Raw genomic sequence first — 18,375 nt, 5'->3', positions numbered from 1 at the left:
AGTGAAAAAAAAAGATCTAACGTCTCGTCAATGTCAAGGTCATAAGGAACCGACCTCGATACCTCCGCGATAATGTTAACTACTAGACCAAGGAAAGAATAATTTATAGAATATGTGTTTCCTTATTTCTCAGATGATTTCGATTCACTGACCTAAACTGATCAGTTCACACCTTTGATCTATGTCAAACGACAGAGGAGGGAAGCATTTACCATCCGCTTCATTGGATCACTTTGTGACACTGAAACTATCGAAGATGAGTATTTAATATATTACCATTTACTTGTGACATACGGAGCCATATTCTGAGGAACATGTCAGAAGCTAGTAAAATCTGTGTGGTACTAAAGCGGATCATCAGATTTACGACCAGAGGCTACCCTAGATGCTCTTGCAAGAATTTATTCAGACCGATGGGGATCGCAACGAGCCATGTACGTAAGTTTTTTTCTCACTTATGTGCTTTGTCAACAAGACTCACACAAATGAACAATTCTTACCATGATCACCATACAAAAAGTAAACACGATCTACGAAAAAATCTCAGCGTAGTACGTAAGGGAGTGTACTATTAAGGCAGAAAGATATATAACGAACTTCCAGTCACTGGGGAACTGACTAAATTTTAAAAAAATCGTCTTGTCTTCGGGTAACTCTTTTGTTAATATATTGGACTTTTGAATTGTGATGAATTTTTATATGTTACTGTACGAACCTACCTCTGGTACTAATGTCTCATCTCTTTACATATCTTTTTATATATGAATTGGATTGTAGCCTTTTGTATGATTGTTATTACTGACTTATTATCTTATGTAACGGTTTGTGTACGAATTAGATCGTAAACCTTATGCAAATTTGTATCTGGTTATTACTGTAATCTGACAAGTTTTACATCCAAGCGATGTGCTCGCATCAAATATCTATGGCACAGCAAAATTAATCAAATAATAAAATAAATAAATAAACGGACGCTTAGCAGCTAAATAAATTGTATTCATATGGGATAACTAGCCATATAACCAACTCGAATCGAAATTTACGACAGGCAGAACATAATACGTTATTCTGGATGAATCCTGTCAACAAGCACAGAAGCACCATCAAGCGTAATTCAGGAAACTGTGATAGTTCAATTTCTGTTCCCCAAGTACGTGAATGACTTAGCGGATGTGTTAATTGGAACCTCAGACTTTTCGCAGATAACGTCGTTACTTATCAGGAACTGATATCTGATAAAACCCTAGTAACATACCGTTGAATCTCGATAAAATATCAGCCTGCTGCAAGGACTGGTTGCACTACCAAGAAATGTGGAACTGTTGTTGTTGTTGTGGTCTTCAGTCCTGAGGCTGGTTTGATACAGCTCTCCATGCTACTCTATCCTGTGCAAGCTTCTTCATCTCCCAGTACTTACGGCAACCTACATCCTGAATCTGTTTAGTGTATTCATCTCTTGGTCTCCCTCTACGATTATTACCCTCCACGCTGCCCTCCAGTACTAAATTGGTGATCCCTTGATGCCTCAGAACATGTTCTACCAGCCGATCCCTTCTTCTGGTCAAGTTGTGCCACAAACTTCTCTTCTCCCCAATCCTATTCAATACTTCCTCATTAGTTATGTGATCTACCCATCTAATCTTCAGCATTCTTCTGTAGCACCACAATTCGAAAGCTTCTATTCTCTTCTTGTCTAAACTATTTATCGTCCATGTTTCACTTCCATACATGGCTACACTCCATACAAATACTTTCAGAAATGACTTCCTGACACTTAAATCTATACTCGATGTTAACAAATTTCTCTTTTTCAGAAACGCTTTCCTTGCCATTGCCAGTCTACATTTTATATCCTCTCTACTTCGACCATCATCAGTTATTTTGTTCCCCAAATAGCAAAACTCCTTTACTACTTTAAGTGTCTCATTTCCTAATCTAATTCCCTCAGCATCACCCGACTTCATTCGACTACATTCCATTATCCTCGTTTTGCTTTTGTTGATGTTCATCTTATATCCTCCTTTCAAGACACTGTCAATTCCATTCAACTGCTCTTTCAAGTCCTTTGCTGTCTCTGACAGAATTACAATGTCATCGGCGAACCTCAAAGTTTTTATTTCTTCACCATGGATTTTAATACCTACTCCGAATTTTTCTTTTGTTTCCTCCACTGCTTGCTCAATATACAGATTGAGTAACATCGGGGAGAGGCTACAACCCTGTCTCACTCCTTTCCCAACCACTGCTTCCCTTTCATGTCCCTCGACTCTTATAACTGCCATCTGGTTTCTGTACAAATTGTAAATAGCCTTTCGCTCCCTGTATTTTACCCCTGCCACCTTTAGAATTTGAGAGAGTATTCCAGTCAACATTGTCAAAAGCTCTCTCTAAGTCTACAAATGCTAGAAACGTAGGTTTGCCTTTCCTTAATCTTTCTTCTAAGATAAGTGGTGAGGTCAGTATTGCCTCACGTGTTCCAACATTTCTACGGAATCCAAACTGATCTTTCCCGAGTTGGGCTCCTACTAGTTTTTCCATTCGTCTGTAAAGAATTCGTCTTAGTATTTTGCAGCTGTGACTTATTAAACTGATTGTTCGGTAATTTTCACATCTGTCAACACCTGCTTTCTTTGGGATTGGAATTATTGTATTCTTCTTGAAGTCTGAGGGTATTTCGCCTGTTTCATACATCTTGCTCACCAGATGGTAGAGTTTTGTCAGGACTGGCTCTCCCAAGGCTGTCAGTAGTTGTAATGGAATGTTGTCTACTCCCGGAGCCTTGTTTCGACTCAGGTCTTTCAGTGCTCTGTCAAACGCTTCACGCAGTATCGTATCTCCCATTTCATCTTCATCTACATCCTCTTCCATTTCCATAATATTGTCCTCAAGTACATCGCCCTTGTATAGACCCTCTATATACTCCTTCCACCTTTCTGCTTTCCCTTCTTTGCTTAGAACTGGGTTTCCATCTGAGCTCTTGATGTTCATACAGGTGGTTCTCTTATCTCCAAAGGTCTCTTTAAATTTCCTGTATGCAGTATCTATCTAACCCCTAGTGAGATAAGCATCTACATCCTTACATTTGTCCGCTAGCCATCCCTGCTTAGCCATTTTGTACTTCCTGTCGATCTCATTTTTGATACGTTTGTATTCCTTTTTGTCTCCTTCATTTACTGCATTTTTATATTTTCTCCTTTCATCAATTAAATTCAATATTTCTTCTGTTACCCAAGGATTTCTACTAGCCCTCGTCTTATAACCTACTTGATCCTCTGCTGCCTTCACTACTTCATCCCTCAAAACTACCCATTCTTCTTCTGCTATATTTCTTTCCCCCATTCCTGTCAACTGTTCCCTAAACGTTAAAATTTAGTGGCGAAAGTGTGAGGATATTTAGTGGAACAGTCGCATAGCTTAATTTTCAGATAAAACTATTTCCAGTCTTCGATGTATTGGTAGGATGCTAGGAGATTGCAGATCACGTGAAAAATAGATTCCTTACAAAGCACGCTATTGGAATACTACTGAAGTAGCCCATCACATCGGTTTAACAGGAGACAACGAACATAATACAAGGAAATGCAAGATGAATAAACTCAAATTTATTTAAGTACGGTACCTAGTGGCAGAGTACAAGAAATGAGGAAAACTCCTGTGTCGCACAATCAATGAAAAACGCCTAATATATCACAAAGATTTCAAGAACCCGTTCCCTGCGAATAGTCTTCTTTTGTCAAGGGTGCTTAGACAAAATTAAGGAATGGCTACACTTCGCACGGAGACATGTAGGCAATCATTCTTTGTCGTGTCCGCAAATGAAACGGGAAGAAACCTTTAGTACACTTCTAACTGCATTTCATAGTGATTCACAGAACGTAGAGATAACTACAGTTTGGGAAAACTGGAGAAGTTTCTTCCAGGTCAAGCACCATTTTATGAGAGGAGGCACTTTCTCATATGGATTCTAGTAATTTGTCAAATCATGGAAATTTCGATGTGGGACAACTTGGATATATTTTGTTTGTGTTACAGTAAAGTGTATATACCTCACGTGTGAATTCCTTTCGAGTACAACGCTAGGTGAACACAGAACAGTTATAGATTACAAATTAGCGTCGTATGCCATTAAAGGGTTTTCCAGGGTTTTCGGAAAGTGCAGATCAATCTAACCTCCTGTAAACTGACTCAAAGGATATATACAGCTTCGTCTAGTGGGGCTGAAATTCGAAGGAATGTAACGACTACATTAATTTGCTGCATGTTTGGGTCGTTCAAAACAACGAGCTTTAGAAACTGTCACGAAAACCGAGTAAAATATACTTACGCCCAAAACCGTCTTCTTGTGAGATGAACGACTGCAATGTGTGGAAGCTCATTATGCAAAAAAATATTTTTCCATTAATCTTACATTTATTTTTGTGTTTTATGCTGACCCTGAAGAGTCTAGCGCGTATTACTCTCCACGTACCGACAAGTCTCAGTTCATTAGTGGCATGCATCCTTAGTTTGCAATTGTACTTTATATCTATTGCTGAATAAATTACGATGTCTGCATACGTTACGTCAGTCACTCGAACAAACAGCTTAAACCTTGAGTCTCAAGCATCATCGGATACTACTTCCTAAATGCTTCATAGTTAAAATGTCACTAACATGGGTGGTGGGTAAAATTAAAAGAGATCATGGTACCTTAATGATGGTCGACTTTGATTGTAATCATTAACAATGTAATAATCGTATAATTGTTCTGAATATGTGCACTAATATTCAGGATGAAAGCGAGTACGCTGAAGTCATGCGAGCTATGTTGTATCTTAAAAATATATATCCGCAACAATACAACTACATATGACGCTATATTAGTTCCTCAGAAGCCACCATACGTTAGGTGACAGAGGGTACGTGGTGTTCCACAATACATAATATACAGAAAGTACATAACAGTGGAAATGAGATCGTTTACCAGAAACTTGAAGCATTACAATGTATACCAGATTGATTTAGAGTATATGAAAAATTATATTATTTGCTACTGACAACTTCTCTGTTATTGGTTTGCTTGTTTGCTTCTGTTATATTGGATAAATTCCACATAAAGTCTATAAGCTTACCCCTCATTTCAAGTAGTCTATCGATACACTTCTTATTCTCAGCTAGCTCGTCTTCCAGAACTTTTGATAAGTCTTCGTAAAATTTAGTTGAAGACTGCGGTTGCATTTTCACACTTCGAACAGCGCGGCCAAAATCAGTGCGCTACAGAGATTAATTGCCTGTTGCTTTCCTCCACAGATGTTACACTTTACTGTTCCATTTCGACCAAGGTCGTCTGCAACAGAGGCGGGCGTTCTTCGACTATAGCAGCATGATAGTTTAATTTTATGTTGGAAAGCCATGCTATTATTACACTTTAAAAACCAGTAAGCTTTTAAATACCCCATGGGCAAGAAATAGTATAAATGTCAGTCATCGGAAAGAATATCGAAGAATCTCTTACCCATACAATTCTCAATGAGATACCTAAAACATTGAATAAGCGCATCTACCCCGTGAAATGCCTTTTTATCCTTCGTTTCCTCATCACGTTTAATTTGTGCATACATTAAAATTGGTCTCACCAAAGGCTGTGGTTTTAAATATCTGTGGAAATGCCAGAAGCTGTATGACAACAACCATATGACACAAGTACTTGCTGAGTAAAATGTACAAACGTGTGACGGCGAATATCTTGTACGGGTTGCTTGAAAAGGTACCAGCAACTCAGATTGTACTACCGATCTTTGTTAAATTTGTGTAACCAAATCCTTGTATTAGATTGGTAAAACACTAAACAGCACGTTTACTGTATGTTTTTCATTACCATCTGTTTGTTTACACTTTTGCGAACAGAATGCACAGTATCTTATCTTTTTTATTTGAGAAATTTCCAGATGATGTTAGTTTTTCTGCGATATTTATCCAGAACTAGCAGTAAATGTAGATGTTTAAAATGTTAGCCACAGTGGAAATCTGTATACGGTATGCAATTCGCTGCAAATCAATTTTCAACTTTTGGGCATAACTTTTAGGATTTGGATTTATTGTTTCCTAACGACGTCGTTTGCAGCGGGAGTGTTTGGCCTCAATAGAAATGAAGACATTCGTATTATACAGAAATCACGAATAATTGCGGTTTATTATCGGATCTCCGATTTTTCTGAATGACCATTAAAGGAAGGGACAATATTTGTCAGTTGGCACAAGATTCCGTCTTATATTTATTTTATGTTTTTGTTACACTTTTTTAGCGTGGACCCACACAGATTTTTCGTAAGAAATGTACAAAGTTGCGATTTGGTTAAGAAAATAGCTTACTAAAAACATGAAGGAAAAATCGTAGAGGAACTTTGTGATTTTATCCATTGTGGTACATATTTGAGGCTGCAAACAGAGCCTAAATCATGGGAAAACATGTGATAGGTACCTGTTGATTTGGTATTCTGTCTTGTGAAAATATACTGAGTCAGCCATGTTCAGAATCTACCAAGACGAAAATGACGGTATCAAGTCCAAACATATTTTTATTTTATGGATTTGAAAAATGCTGATGCTATGTTTGTTGGATATTGCCATAATTTAAATCCAGATCATGCTGAAATGAATGTAGGGTACCGTATTTTTGGAATGTCTTAATTTGAAATTTTTCTTCATGGTGTCTAGTATTGGTGGTACATTGTGTATAAACTTTTTGTATGCTCTTGATAAACAATCAAGAATTCTGTAGTCCGTGAATGCGACAGCAAAATATCATGTGAAATTACACAGTCACTGGTACAGGACTAGATCACTGTCATTATGGCGTACAGTATAGAGCCTATTGAATCTTCTTCCATGCTGCCGGAGTATGAAAAAGTGAGATTGTTAGTGGGCAGAAGGCTCACTTCAAAGTAGTTGAAAATGTTCTGTATGTAGCACTTATAGTGGTTGTATAAAGAAATATTGGTTGGGTCTACTGTAAATCATGATTCTGTTTCGACAGGTTGAGGACGAGGGCTATGTCATCTGGCTCATGCAGTGCATTAGCTATTTAAGTGTCTGATGTGTTACTTTATTCTATTTTTACATTAGAGCACCATATTTTTTTTTCTAACAATGAATATGATCAATCATTGAGTTAAAATGAAATTATGATTGGAATTTGTAACATTCTTAGAAAAGTTCTTTACTTTTAATTTTCACCTTGTTGTATACAAGATGTGGATGTGAAGCTTTTCTTTTACTATCCTGGGGCTTATTTTCTCCAGCCACAATCAGATTTTACTGTAGGGATTCTGCAGGATTAACATCGGATAGTGAATCAGAAGTATTTATTTATTTATTTATTTATTTGTTCATATAATCTCTTTTTCAGTACATATATTGTACACAGGATATTTGAGAGAAAACCTTTTTAGCTATTGGTTTTTTTAAAAATATCAAACATACATTATTTAAATTTTTATGACAAATTTATGACAGTTTGTAATTACAAATTTTTGAAATACTGTATATTTATATCTCATTTCCTACAGTTAGAGATTTGTGGCTGTAATGGCCTTAAAATTTCTCAGAGAAAGTGCTGCATAAGGAATGAGATGTGCACAGTTGCAAGATTTTCAATAATAAATTGACATTTTACATTTGTGGGTAAGTGAATAGATACATTAAAAGGGAGGGAGGGATGCAACATGCTTTACAGCTTTGTATGCTCCACAGGATATAGCACTGGGGAAGAAAAAAAGGTTTTGCCTTGCAGATTCACATGTTTTGCTGCTCCACATTTCTTAGTTGAAGAAAAGTCAACAGAAAAGAAGTTATAAGTGTAAGATGATGAAAGCAAAAAGTAAGTGAAGTACATCATAGACATTTAGGATTCTGTTAGACCATTTTTCAAATACCTGCCAGTTCTCCCTGATTTAGTTTCTTGTAGTTTCTGTGAACCATGAAAGCTGATTGTGAGGATGGTTCCATGAACAAAACCATAGCCAGTTTCATGTTCAGCAGTACAAATTTTCATTTCCTATTGACCAATATTATTATGAACATTAACTTGAACCCTCCTTCCTTCCTTCCTTCCTTCCTTAACTTATCCTTGACATCTCATGCTTAAAAGTTACTTAGACCAAAGATATAAGAGCAGTTTCATTGGGGCACGCACACAGTGAGTCTGTCACATCAGACTTTGAGTAAGGATGATTCTAAACACAACAATATGTAAGAATTGTAAGAAAATGAAATGCCTGCACCTGTCCTCATGATTTTATTTATTTTGTAGCTACCAGTTTCGGCCCTTCAGTGTGCCATCTTCAGACTGTACTTGATGCTGAAGGCTGTTGACACGATCCCTGTACACCACATCAGTGGCCAATGTAACTGGCTATGAAGACATTCTTTAAACTTTGGTTAAGCACTCTGATCATAAACTGCCAACTGAATCACTCAACTGGCAGTTGATGGTTGGAGTGCTGATGCCAAAGTTTACAGATTGTCTGCATAACCAGCTATGTTGGCCACTGATGTGGTATATATATAGGGATCGTGTCAACCCCTTCAGTATTAACTATGGTCTAAAGATGGCGAATGGAAGTGCAGAAACTGGTAGTTACAAAATAATAAAACCATAACGATGGGTGCAGGCGTTTAATTTCCTTACAACAGTAAACAGCTGTGGTACCCAAGACCTCCTGTGAAAAGGATGGGCATACAAAATGTGTAAGAATAGTTAACGTGCTTGTACGCACATAAAATAGTAGTGTCTTCATCAGGTGCACATCAGTCAGAAATTTGTATTCCAGAACAAGAAAAATTTGATCCTGAAAACCATGCCACATTTTACTTATAGGTGGCATTTTTTAGTTGTCAGAATCACCTATGACATTTATTTTATGTTGCACATTGTAGGTAACAGTTACTGTTTCTCTAAAAAGAGATTTGTGTCTGTTTTGCTTTTATATCTGAGTAATTTAGACATAAAAAATCAAATATTGAGCAAAATTGTATTTGTGATGTCACTGAGCAAAATTGCATTTGCAATGTCATTTATGGAATGTGCATTGTATTTTTCTCTTTCCATTTTTCACAGTTGTCTGAAATGGATTATTATGATTTGAAGTGATACTCCTTATCCAGTAAAGCAATGAAAATACACATTTTGGTTTCATACCAATTATGGTCAGGATAAGATGGAAGTTGACAGCAGCTCCAGGCTTAGTTCTGTAAGTATTTAATCTGATATGGGCCTAATTGTAACAATAATTTTTTATAGTGCAGATTAAAGATTTGGTGTGTGAAGGGCTTAGGTGAATTACAGCTCTTTAGAAACACTATAGCTGATACTTTTGAATAGTGAAAATGTTGTTAAAGAATGGAAGAGCATCATACAATAAACACTAAATATTAATCCTTTATTTGTGGGTATTCTGAAATTTAATAAAGAAGAAACCATGATGAAAGGATCGAAAAATGCAACAACAGCAGAAAGGGAATTCAAACAACAAGACTCTGAATGATTTTTACTTACTTGCGCCCGCATCTCGTGGTTGTGTGGTAGCGTTCTCGCTTCCCGCGCCCGGGTTCGATTTCCGGCGGGGTCAGGGATTTTCTCTGCTTCGTGATGGCTGGATGTTTTGTGATGTCCTTAGGTTAGTTAGGTTTAAGTAGTTCTAAGTTCTAGGGGACTAATGACCACAGCAGTTAAGTCCCATAGTGCCCAGAGCCATTTGAACTTACTTGCTCATGGACTCTACTAAATAAAACAGTTCAATTACCAATGGAGCACAGGTTCCAGTGACTCCCTGTTACACACCCCAGATGTCTGAGAGGGGCTTTAGTGGCAGTTCAAAACTAGCAAACTCCTTCTAAGTGTAACTTTTTTTTATTTGAAACCTCTACTGCTAGGTGTATAAACACCATTTTTGGATTAAAAAAACTGATGAAAATGTTAAATTTTGATAAAACAGCACAAAATCATTCTATCGGTAAGACTTTTGTTCTAAAGTTGTCACTGGCTATTGTATCTTCCTCTCTTACATTGATTTCTTCTTCTTCTGAATGAGGCTACTTTGGACCACACTTGTTCAACTGTTGGGCTTTGATCTATGTCCAGTACTGTTGCATCCTCTGTCGGTGTAACTCCTTCCTTTCTTCTGTCCGTGTGGTACCTTTTCTTTGGGGCTTTTCCCGAAATCTTCGGACTTCCTTCAGAGTCAATCTCACAGACTGTCTGTTCTGGAGATCAGTTATTCCCAGTTCTTTAATGTCCTCGTTTTCTGTTAGCCAAGTGGTGCGAACCTTCTTGTTTTGACAGAAGGTGAACAGATGGTTGTTTAATCTGTTTGGAGGCAATCTTGCAACATGACTATAGAAAGTTACCCTTCTTTTTCTTGCACAGTCAGAGAGCCTCTTGATATGTTCGTGGAGCTCAGAGTTATGCCACCTTCTGAAGTCCTCAGGTTCTTCTATCGGGCATAGGATCATCCTGAGGGTTCTCCTCTCTCTCTGACTTCCAATTTCTCTATCAGACCTCTCCAGTTCGTAGAAAGACATTCCATGGCATATAGCGCTTCTGGTCATATGACTGTTGTGTAGTGCTTAAGTTTCAGGTTGTGTGGCAGGCTTTTCTTGATGTAGGTATTCATAGTCAGTTGATAGGCTAATTCCAACTTATTGACTCTCGTGAAGAATGGAGTTTTTCTCTGATAAGTTGGGTTCAATCCATTTGCCGAGATACTTAAATTTCTCAGTCCTTTAGATCTTTCCCAGGTCTAATAACATCTTTGTTAGCTTCTTTGATGCTGGTGAACAACTGTTTTCTCCCGCGTCACTTGAAGACCGACTTTGGGTGCCTGTTTTCTGAGTTAGTTTACCTGCATTGTTGTCATTTCAAGAGAATCAGCAATCAGTGCTATGTTGTCAGCAAAAGGTAGGCAATCTACAATCAGTCCTTCATTCTTACGGCCCAGGTAGCCACCACTCTGGACACCCAAATTGGTCAGTTCTTTGCGCCGTTCTCTCATAACCTTTTCGAGGACACAGTTGAAGATAAAAGGGGAGAGTCCATCCCCTTGTCTCACTCCAGCTTTTATCTTTTTGAGATCTCACCTCTAAATTTGACCTTCGAATGGGTGTTTATCAAGGTTTCTAGAATGAGTCTGCAGGTTTTGTTGTCTAGTCCTAATTCCTGGAGTATTTTGTTAAGTGTTTCTCTATCAGCAGAGTCTTAGACCTTCTTGAAATCAACAAAGGTGACAACCACTTTGCGGTTTCTCATCTTGGAGTATGCCAATACCATTTTAAGGTTGAGAATCTGTTCAGCACAAGATCTGGTTTTCCTGAAGCCTCCCTGATAGTCTCCCTGTTGACTGTCCAGTTAATCTTCTGCCCTTGTTAATAATGCCTTGGTTGAATCTTGTATGTTACCAAGACAAGAGAAATTCCACGGTAGTTGTTCAGGTCAGTAACATCTCCCTTTTTGTGAAGGGGAAGGATCAGAGCCGTGTTCCAATCAGGTGGTAATTTCTCTGTTTCCCAGATGTTCTGGATGACCTTGGTGAGCTTGCCCACAGCATTACTTCCACCACATTTCCAGAGTTAAGCAATTATAGAGTCCTCTCCAGCTGGTGTATTATTCTTGAGAAGTTTCATTGAAAATATTTCTTGGCTGCTTGAATCCTGACTTCTGTTGTCAGGTGTACTTGAAGATTTGTTTGGTTCGTCTGTTGTCATCCACTGAAAAATACTGCTCTCTCTTATACACACTCACTGTTGTCCTCTGACACACCATCTACTTGGGGCAAGTAGTGAACTAGTTATAAGGAGGGGACGAAACTGGACAGGAGAGGGATCATGACATTTGTGATGGAGTGTAGAACAAATTGGATTATGCAGGAACAGATTAGGATATCATTACACACTGATTAATATAATTTTACAATTGATGGTTCTGTGAGACAGGTGGTAGAGGTCAACCCCTCAGTCCTAGCTTTCCCTCACTTGAGCACCATGTACCGACTGTGTTGCCTGTTTTGTAGATGCTTGTCAAGTGTGATTCGCTGCACTCTGGCAACACTGCTACTCACCACTGCAATCTCTGTCTCAAAGTTAAGCTGTTCGAGGTATAGAAGGAACTTAGAGGAAAGAAGGTTGAGAATCCACAGCTGGGAAAAAAGATAAGAGAAAGTTCCAGTTGTGTGTGTGTTGAAAACCTGAACTAGATAACCACGTAGGACACATACTGAAATGTCTAGGGTTAGCTAATTTTGTTGTAAGAATAATAATAAGTCAGTAATTTAAATTGTTTGCATATTTTTATTCATTTATGACCTCAAAGATAGTATTTTGAGATGGCACCTAACTCAGGCAGAAACTATTTATTGTGTGTAGCATTCCTTAATATACAGTTTATAGGTATTTGTTTACTCAGCCTGTAATATTAACAACAGCATCACAGTTCATTTATATACAATTGAAATTTATTGTCAGTAACCCTTCTGAATTTGAGTAACTGAGATATTCATAAATACAGTACCAGAAAAAAAAGTGATATGCAGTCGTCTTTGTTGAATCTAAGCTTGGCATAGAAAGGAATTAAATATGTAGCTTTTAGATAATTCACACAAGAAATGAAATGTTTTCCAACACTAGTAGTGACTGAAATATTGAAGCAAGTATTTTTTTAGGTGTAAAGAATATAACTTTTTGTAACAGCATTCAAAACCTCTTGATAAGATAAGTACAGTGATATATTCCAGAATGAGATTTTCACTCTGCAGCGGAGTGTGCGCTGATATGAAACTTCCTGGCAGATTAAAACTGTGTGCCCGACCGAGACTCGAACTCGGGACCTTTGCCTTTCGCGGGCAAGTGCTCTACCATCTGAGCTACCGAAGCACGACTCATGCCCGGTACTTACAGCTTTATTTCTGCCAGTATCCGTCTCCTACCTTCCAAACTTTACAGAAGCTCTCCTGCGAACCTTGCAGAACTAGCACTCCTGAAAGAGTGCTGCAGAGTGAAAATCTCATTCTGGAAACATCCCCCAGGCTGTGGCTAAGCCATGTCTCCGCAATATCCTTTCTTTCAGTACCAATTATTAGGGTTTCTTCCCATTCCATTCACATAAGGAGTGCAGAAAGAACGTTTAAATGGCTCTGTGTAGGCTGATCCCTTTGAGCGGTACATAACAGGTTGCAGCTTATTCCTAGAGTCATCTTTTAAAGCCAGTTTGCAAGTAGGGGTTTACATCTAACTAAAAGACTCTGGCAGTTCAGCATCCCTGTGACACTCTTGCATGGGTGAGACAAAACCTATGACCATTCTTGCTGCCTTTCTCTGTATACATTCAGTATCCCCTATTAGCCGTATTGGGTACAGGTCCCACATACTTAAGCAATATTGTAGAATGGGTTGTATGGGTGATTGTAAGCAATCTCATTTGTAGAGTGATTGCTTTTCCCCAGTGTTATACCAATAAAACAAAGTCTTCCACCTGCTTTACCCACGTCTGACACGTGAGAGTTGGGTTTCGCATAATCACTGTGAGAAGTTTCTGTGCCAACACTTGCAAGCGTTGTCTCACTGTACTCGCCATTTCAGGGGATTTCCAAAACTATTAAAAAACATTGTTACATGTAAAAAAAGAAAAACATAATTCAATTTCTCAGTTGGTACAAGGGTCGAGGGGATTAAAAATCAATAAAATTATTTTTCCCTCTGCGTATTCCTGAAAAACCTCATTTCTGTGTCTCAAACTATTCACGAAATAAGAGGGGTCTGTATGTCTCTTTTTACCTATCAGAGATCATAACTTGCTTCTTGAGTATAACCTATGGAACATGTATTTAACAAAATGAGATGAGAAGCTGTACTGTTCTTCATATTTATGGAAGTGAATGGGAATAAATTTGGTTGTTCAGTTATTTTCTGTGAATGTATCTTTTGAATAAACTTAAATTTCTGCCTTTAAAGTGGGTCTGCATTGTCTCTGGGTGCAATGGAGTGTGAGGCCTCTTTGAAGTAATCACATTACAGAATGTCTCTCCTAAGAGTCATCAAGAGCATTTTCTCAAACGTTTCAGCAGATATTTGCAATTTCATTTTTGCAGTGTGTAGCTGGAATCAGCTCAAACAGATACCAATCATCATGTCTTTCATGTGATGCAAAGTGTGATGGAATGGGTTGGTTTGTTTCCCATTGAAAACAAAATTATTTTTAAAGTGGAATTTTAAATGCCCATTCAAGAGAGTGCTCCCAAATTTGTTTTATCGATGTGTGTTGACAAGTACAGTGAACATGAAGAATAACAAATACAACAACAGCAGCAGTGCTGTCTTAACCTGCACTGACTGCTAACGCCATGCAGAAGTGCTGCTTAGTTCTTTGCTGGAATACTGGTTATTCTTTGTGTTTCACTATTCTTGTTAATACATTTCAATAAATTGAATAATGCACTAGACTGATTTTGTATGTTGTATGTAATGGGAAACAAACCAATACTTTCCACTGATGCTGGGCTTCGCGTGAAAGACTTGTTGAACAGGATTTGTTTGAGCAGACCCCAGCTACATACTGCAGAAATGAAATAGCAACTATCTACCGAAACACAGGAGAAAATGCACATGGCAATCCATAAGGACAGACTCTAGGTATATTCCAACAACATATAAAATGTTCATTAGTGGTACCCAACAGACATAATAGTCCAGTACATAAAGGACAAATATTTCCTTTAAACTGACATTGTAAGGACACATTCTGCTGAATTTGAGGACATGCAGGGTTCCTAGAAAATGAGAAAATGCTCGAAAAGCAAGTTGAACTGTAAAGCCCCTGTATGCTTCACATTTGCTTTTGAAGAAAACTCGTGTGTTGAGATGATGATGATTGAGTGTAGATGGGAAAATCAACTGTGATCACGTAGAGCCCTAGTCACCCTCCTGTAAATACATTTATTAAATGTGAAAAATACAGACTCAATAACATAATGTAATTGGATAGATAAAAAAAAAGCTTCTCATCAAACAGTGGCCGGAGAACACACCTATTAAGGTATTAAAGTTAGCACCTTTACATGTTGCTTCACCTCACTACCCCCCACCCCCACTCCCCCTCGTCCCATAAACCATGGACATTGCCATTGGTGGGGAGACTTGCATCCCCCAATGTTGCGGATAGCCACACCGTAGGTGCAACTACAAGGGAGGGGGTATCTGTTGAAAGGCCAGAAAAATGTGTGGTACTTGAAGAGATATTGAATTTAATTGATGAAAGGAGAAAATGTAAAATGCAGTAAATGAAGCAGGCGAAAGGAAATGCAAAAGTCTAAAAAATGAGATTGGCAGGTAGTGCAAAATGGCTAAGTGTCAATGATCAGAACAAAAAAGTAAGTATTTAAAAGTATATATCACTAGGGGAAAGATATACAACCTGCAGGAAAATTAAAGTGACCTTTGGAGAAAAGAGAACTGTTTGTATGAATACCAAGAGCTCAGATGGAAAATGAGACCCAAGCAAAGGAGGGAAAGCTGAAAGGTGGAAGAAGTACACAGAGGGTCTGTACAAGAGAGATGTGCTTGATGGCAGGATTATAGAAATGGAAGAGAACATAGGTGAAGATGAGATGGGAGGTATGATATTGCGAGAGGAATTTGACAGAGCACTGAAAGACCTAAGTTGAAACAAGGCCGTGTGTGTAGACAACAACACTGTCGACAGCCTTGGGAGTGCCAGTCATGACAAAACTCTTCCATCTCATGAGCAATATGTATGAAACAGGCAAAATTCCCTCATTTTTCAAAAAGAAGATAATAATTCCAATTTCAAAGAAAGCAGGCGCTGACGGTTGGAAATATTTCCGAACTATTAGTGAAGTAAGATATGGTTGCAAAATACAGACATGAATTCTTTACAGAAGAATGGAAAAACTGGTAGAAACTGACCTCAGGGAAGGTGAGATTGGGTCCCGACGAAATGTAGGAACATGCAAGGCAATACTGAACCTGCATCTTTTCATAGGAGATAGGTTAGGGAAAGGCAAACCTGTGTTTATGGCACATCTAGACTTAGAGAAAGCTTACGGCAATGTTGACTGGAATAATCTCCTTGAAATTATGAGGGTAGCAGGGGTAAAATACAGGGAGCAAAAGGCTATTTACAACTTGTACTGAAACCAGATGGCAGTTACAAGAGTCGAGGGGGCATGAAAAGGAAGCAGTGGTTAAGAAGGGAGTGAGACATGATTTTAGCCTATCCCTGATGTTATTTGGTGTGTACAGTAAGGAAGCAGTAAAGGAAACCAGAGAAAAAAATCTGAAGTAAGAATTAATGTTCAGAGAGCAAAAATAAAACTTTGTGGTTTGCCAATGACATTGCTATTCTCAAAGGGAGCAAAGAACTTGGAAGAGCAGTTGAATGGAATGGACAGGATACTGGAAGGAGGATGTAAGATGAACATCAAGAAAAGTAAAACAAGGACAGTGGAATGGAGTCTAATTAAATTGGGTGGCTCTGATGGAACCGAGACCCTTACAGTAAAAGATAAGTTTTGTTGTTTGGACGGCAAGAAACTGATAATAGCTGAAGCGGAGAGGATATAAAATGTATGTTTCTGAAGAAGAGAAGTCTTTTAGAAAAGTATTTGATGGAGTGTAGCCATGTAATGAAGTGAAACATGGACGATAAACAGTTTAGACAAGAAGAGAACAAAAGCTTTTGAAATGTGTTGCTACAGAAGAATGCTGAAAATTAGGTGGGTATATCACATAACTAATTAGGAAGTACTGAATATACTTAGGGAGCAAGGAAATTTGTAGCACAGTCTAACTAGGAGAAGGGATCAGTTGGAAGGACATATTCTGGACATCAAGGGATCACCAATTTAGTACCGGAGGGAAGTGTAGTTGCGAAAAAGTTGTGTAGGTAGACAAAGAGATGAATACAGTGAGCAGATTCAGAAGTATATAGGTTGCAGTAGTTACTTGGAGATGAAGGTGACTGCACAGGATAGAATAGCATGGACATCTGTATGAAACCAGTCTTTGGACTGAGTAAGAAGAAGAAGAAGAAGAAGAAGACGATGACAAGACAAATGACGACGACAACAACAACATGTGTCTTCTCTTTTTCATTAGCACATGGAAAAATGAAATGTAGTGCAGGAGAACTCGAGACTTTGTGTACACTGTTCCTGATTGTTGCTTTCACTTTTTCTACAGTACAGTAACATGATGTGTGCTCAGAACAAAAAAAGTGTAAATGGAAATGTTTGTGTACCTGTATGTTCCAATCATAATTACTGTTCCGGGCATAAAACACAGAAGTATACAAATATGGATGTCTTTGAGCACAAAATTGTACTGATGAAGTACTTCATGATAAACTATTTTGACATGACTGTTAGATGATTACTTTTATTCGACAATGTAATACTGAAAGAAACTCAAAAAAACTATGTGCTAGTTAGTGGTGAATGTATGACTGTGGAATTTTTTCCACTTATTACTTATGTCTGAATTGTTAAATTATTTAATTACTGTTTCAGTTTCTCCATTAAATAAAAGTAACCAGTGTGTAAGACAAACTATTATTTGTTCATTAAATGCTCTTGATTTTATTTTACAGGAGGTTCTTGAAATGGCATTTGTACAGATTCCGGGTAGCTGTGAAATCACTTTTCTACAATCATTTTACAGATCATTCTTATATTGTGGACATTTGTATGGAGCCAATATTTTCATTTGTGGACAACTTTGCAAAGATTTTAGGACCAGTAAGTAATTAGTTTTTATATACATTTGAGAGTAAACTGCTTAGTTCCTAAAATGACTTAAAATTAATAGAAAGTAATGTCAGTGGATGAATCATCATCTGAAAATGTGGTGTACTGTAGTATTGTGCATTTCGCACATTGTGAAAACACTGATGTATTTGCCGTTTAGCACAACCATGTACATTACAGAAATCATGTGGCTTATTCATATTCTGACAACTTATTTCATGATTATGCTTTCTTTTGCAACACCTACCTTAATTTCTTCTCCCATTTTTCAGTCTTTCCATTTCGAATCTATTATTTTTTTCTATATTTCAGTGTGTTCTTGAATGTCTACTTATTTTCATTCCAAGTGCAAAGGCCCAGTTTTTTGCCACTGTTTCACTGGTTTCTTATTTTCATCTATGCTGTTCTTTCTTTTTGAGACTATTTTGCTCTGTTACATTTTTTTTAATGTTGAAAAGCATTCAAGAGTGGTCCAAGAGGACAGCTTGAAAGGAATAAAGCAGCTTTTATGTTTACGAAAACCTCATTTGACATATTAATCTGTAAATTTTCTAAATTAATACATTTTGACTACTTTGTTAGTTAT

General features: G+C 37.8%; 1 protein-coding gene across 1 annotated transcript in view; it reads left to right on the top strand.

Annotated features, from left to right (window-relative positions):
* Positions 1-5,301: 5,301 nt before the first annotated feature.
* LOC126266965 (palmitoyltransferase ZDHHC16B) overlaps positions 5,302-18,375 on the top strand; it is a 73,940-nt gene continuing 60,866 nt past the window's right edge. Inside the window, exons 1-3 of the mRNA XM_049971692.1 lie at positions 5,302-5,746; positions 9,098-9,230; positions 17,633-17,780. Of these exons, the coding sequence (XP_049827649.1) occupies positions 9,184-9,230; positions 17,633-17,780 (195 nt within the window). The 5' untranslated portion in view covers positions 5,302-5,746; positions 9,098-9,183. The remainder of the gene's footprint in view (positions 5,747-9,097; positions 9,231-17,632; positions 17,781-18,375) is intronic.

This window comes from Schistocerca gregaria, chromosome 4 (genome assembly GCF_023897955.1).
Source record: "Schistocerca gregaria isolate iqSchGreg1 chromosome 4, iqSchGreg1.2, whole genome shotgun sequence".
Taxonomy (NCBI): Eukaryota; Metazoa; Arthropoda; class Insecta; order Orthoptera; family Acrididae; genus Schistocerca; species Schistocerca gregaria.
Note: the sequence above shows the minus strand (reverse complement) of the source record. Positions and strands in the feature narration are given on the sequence as shown.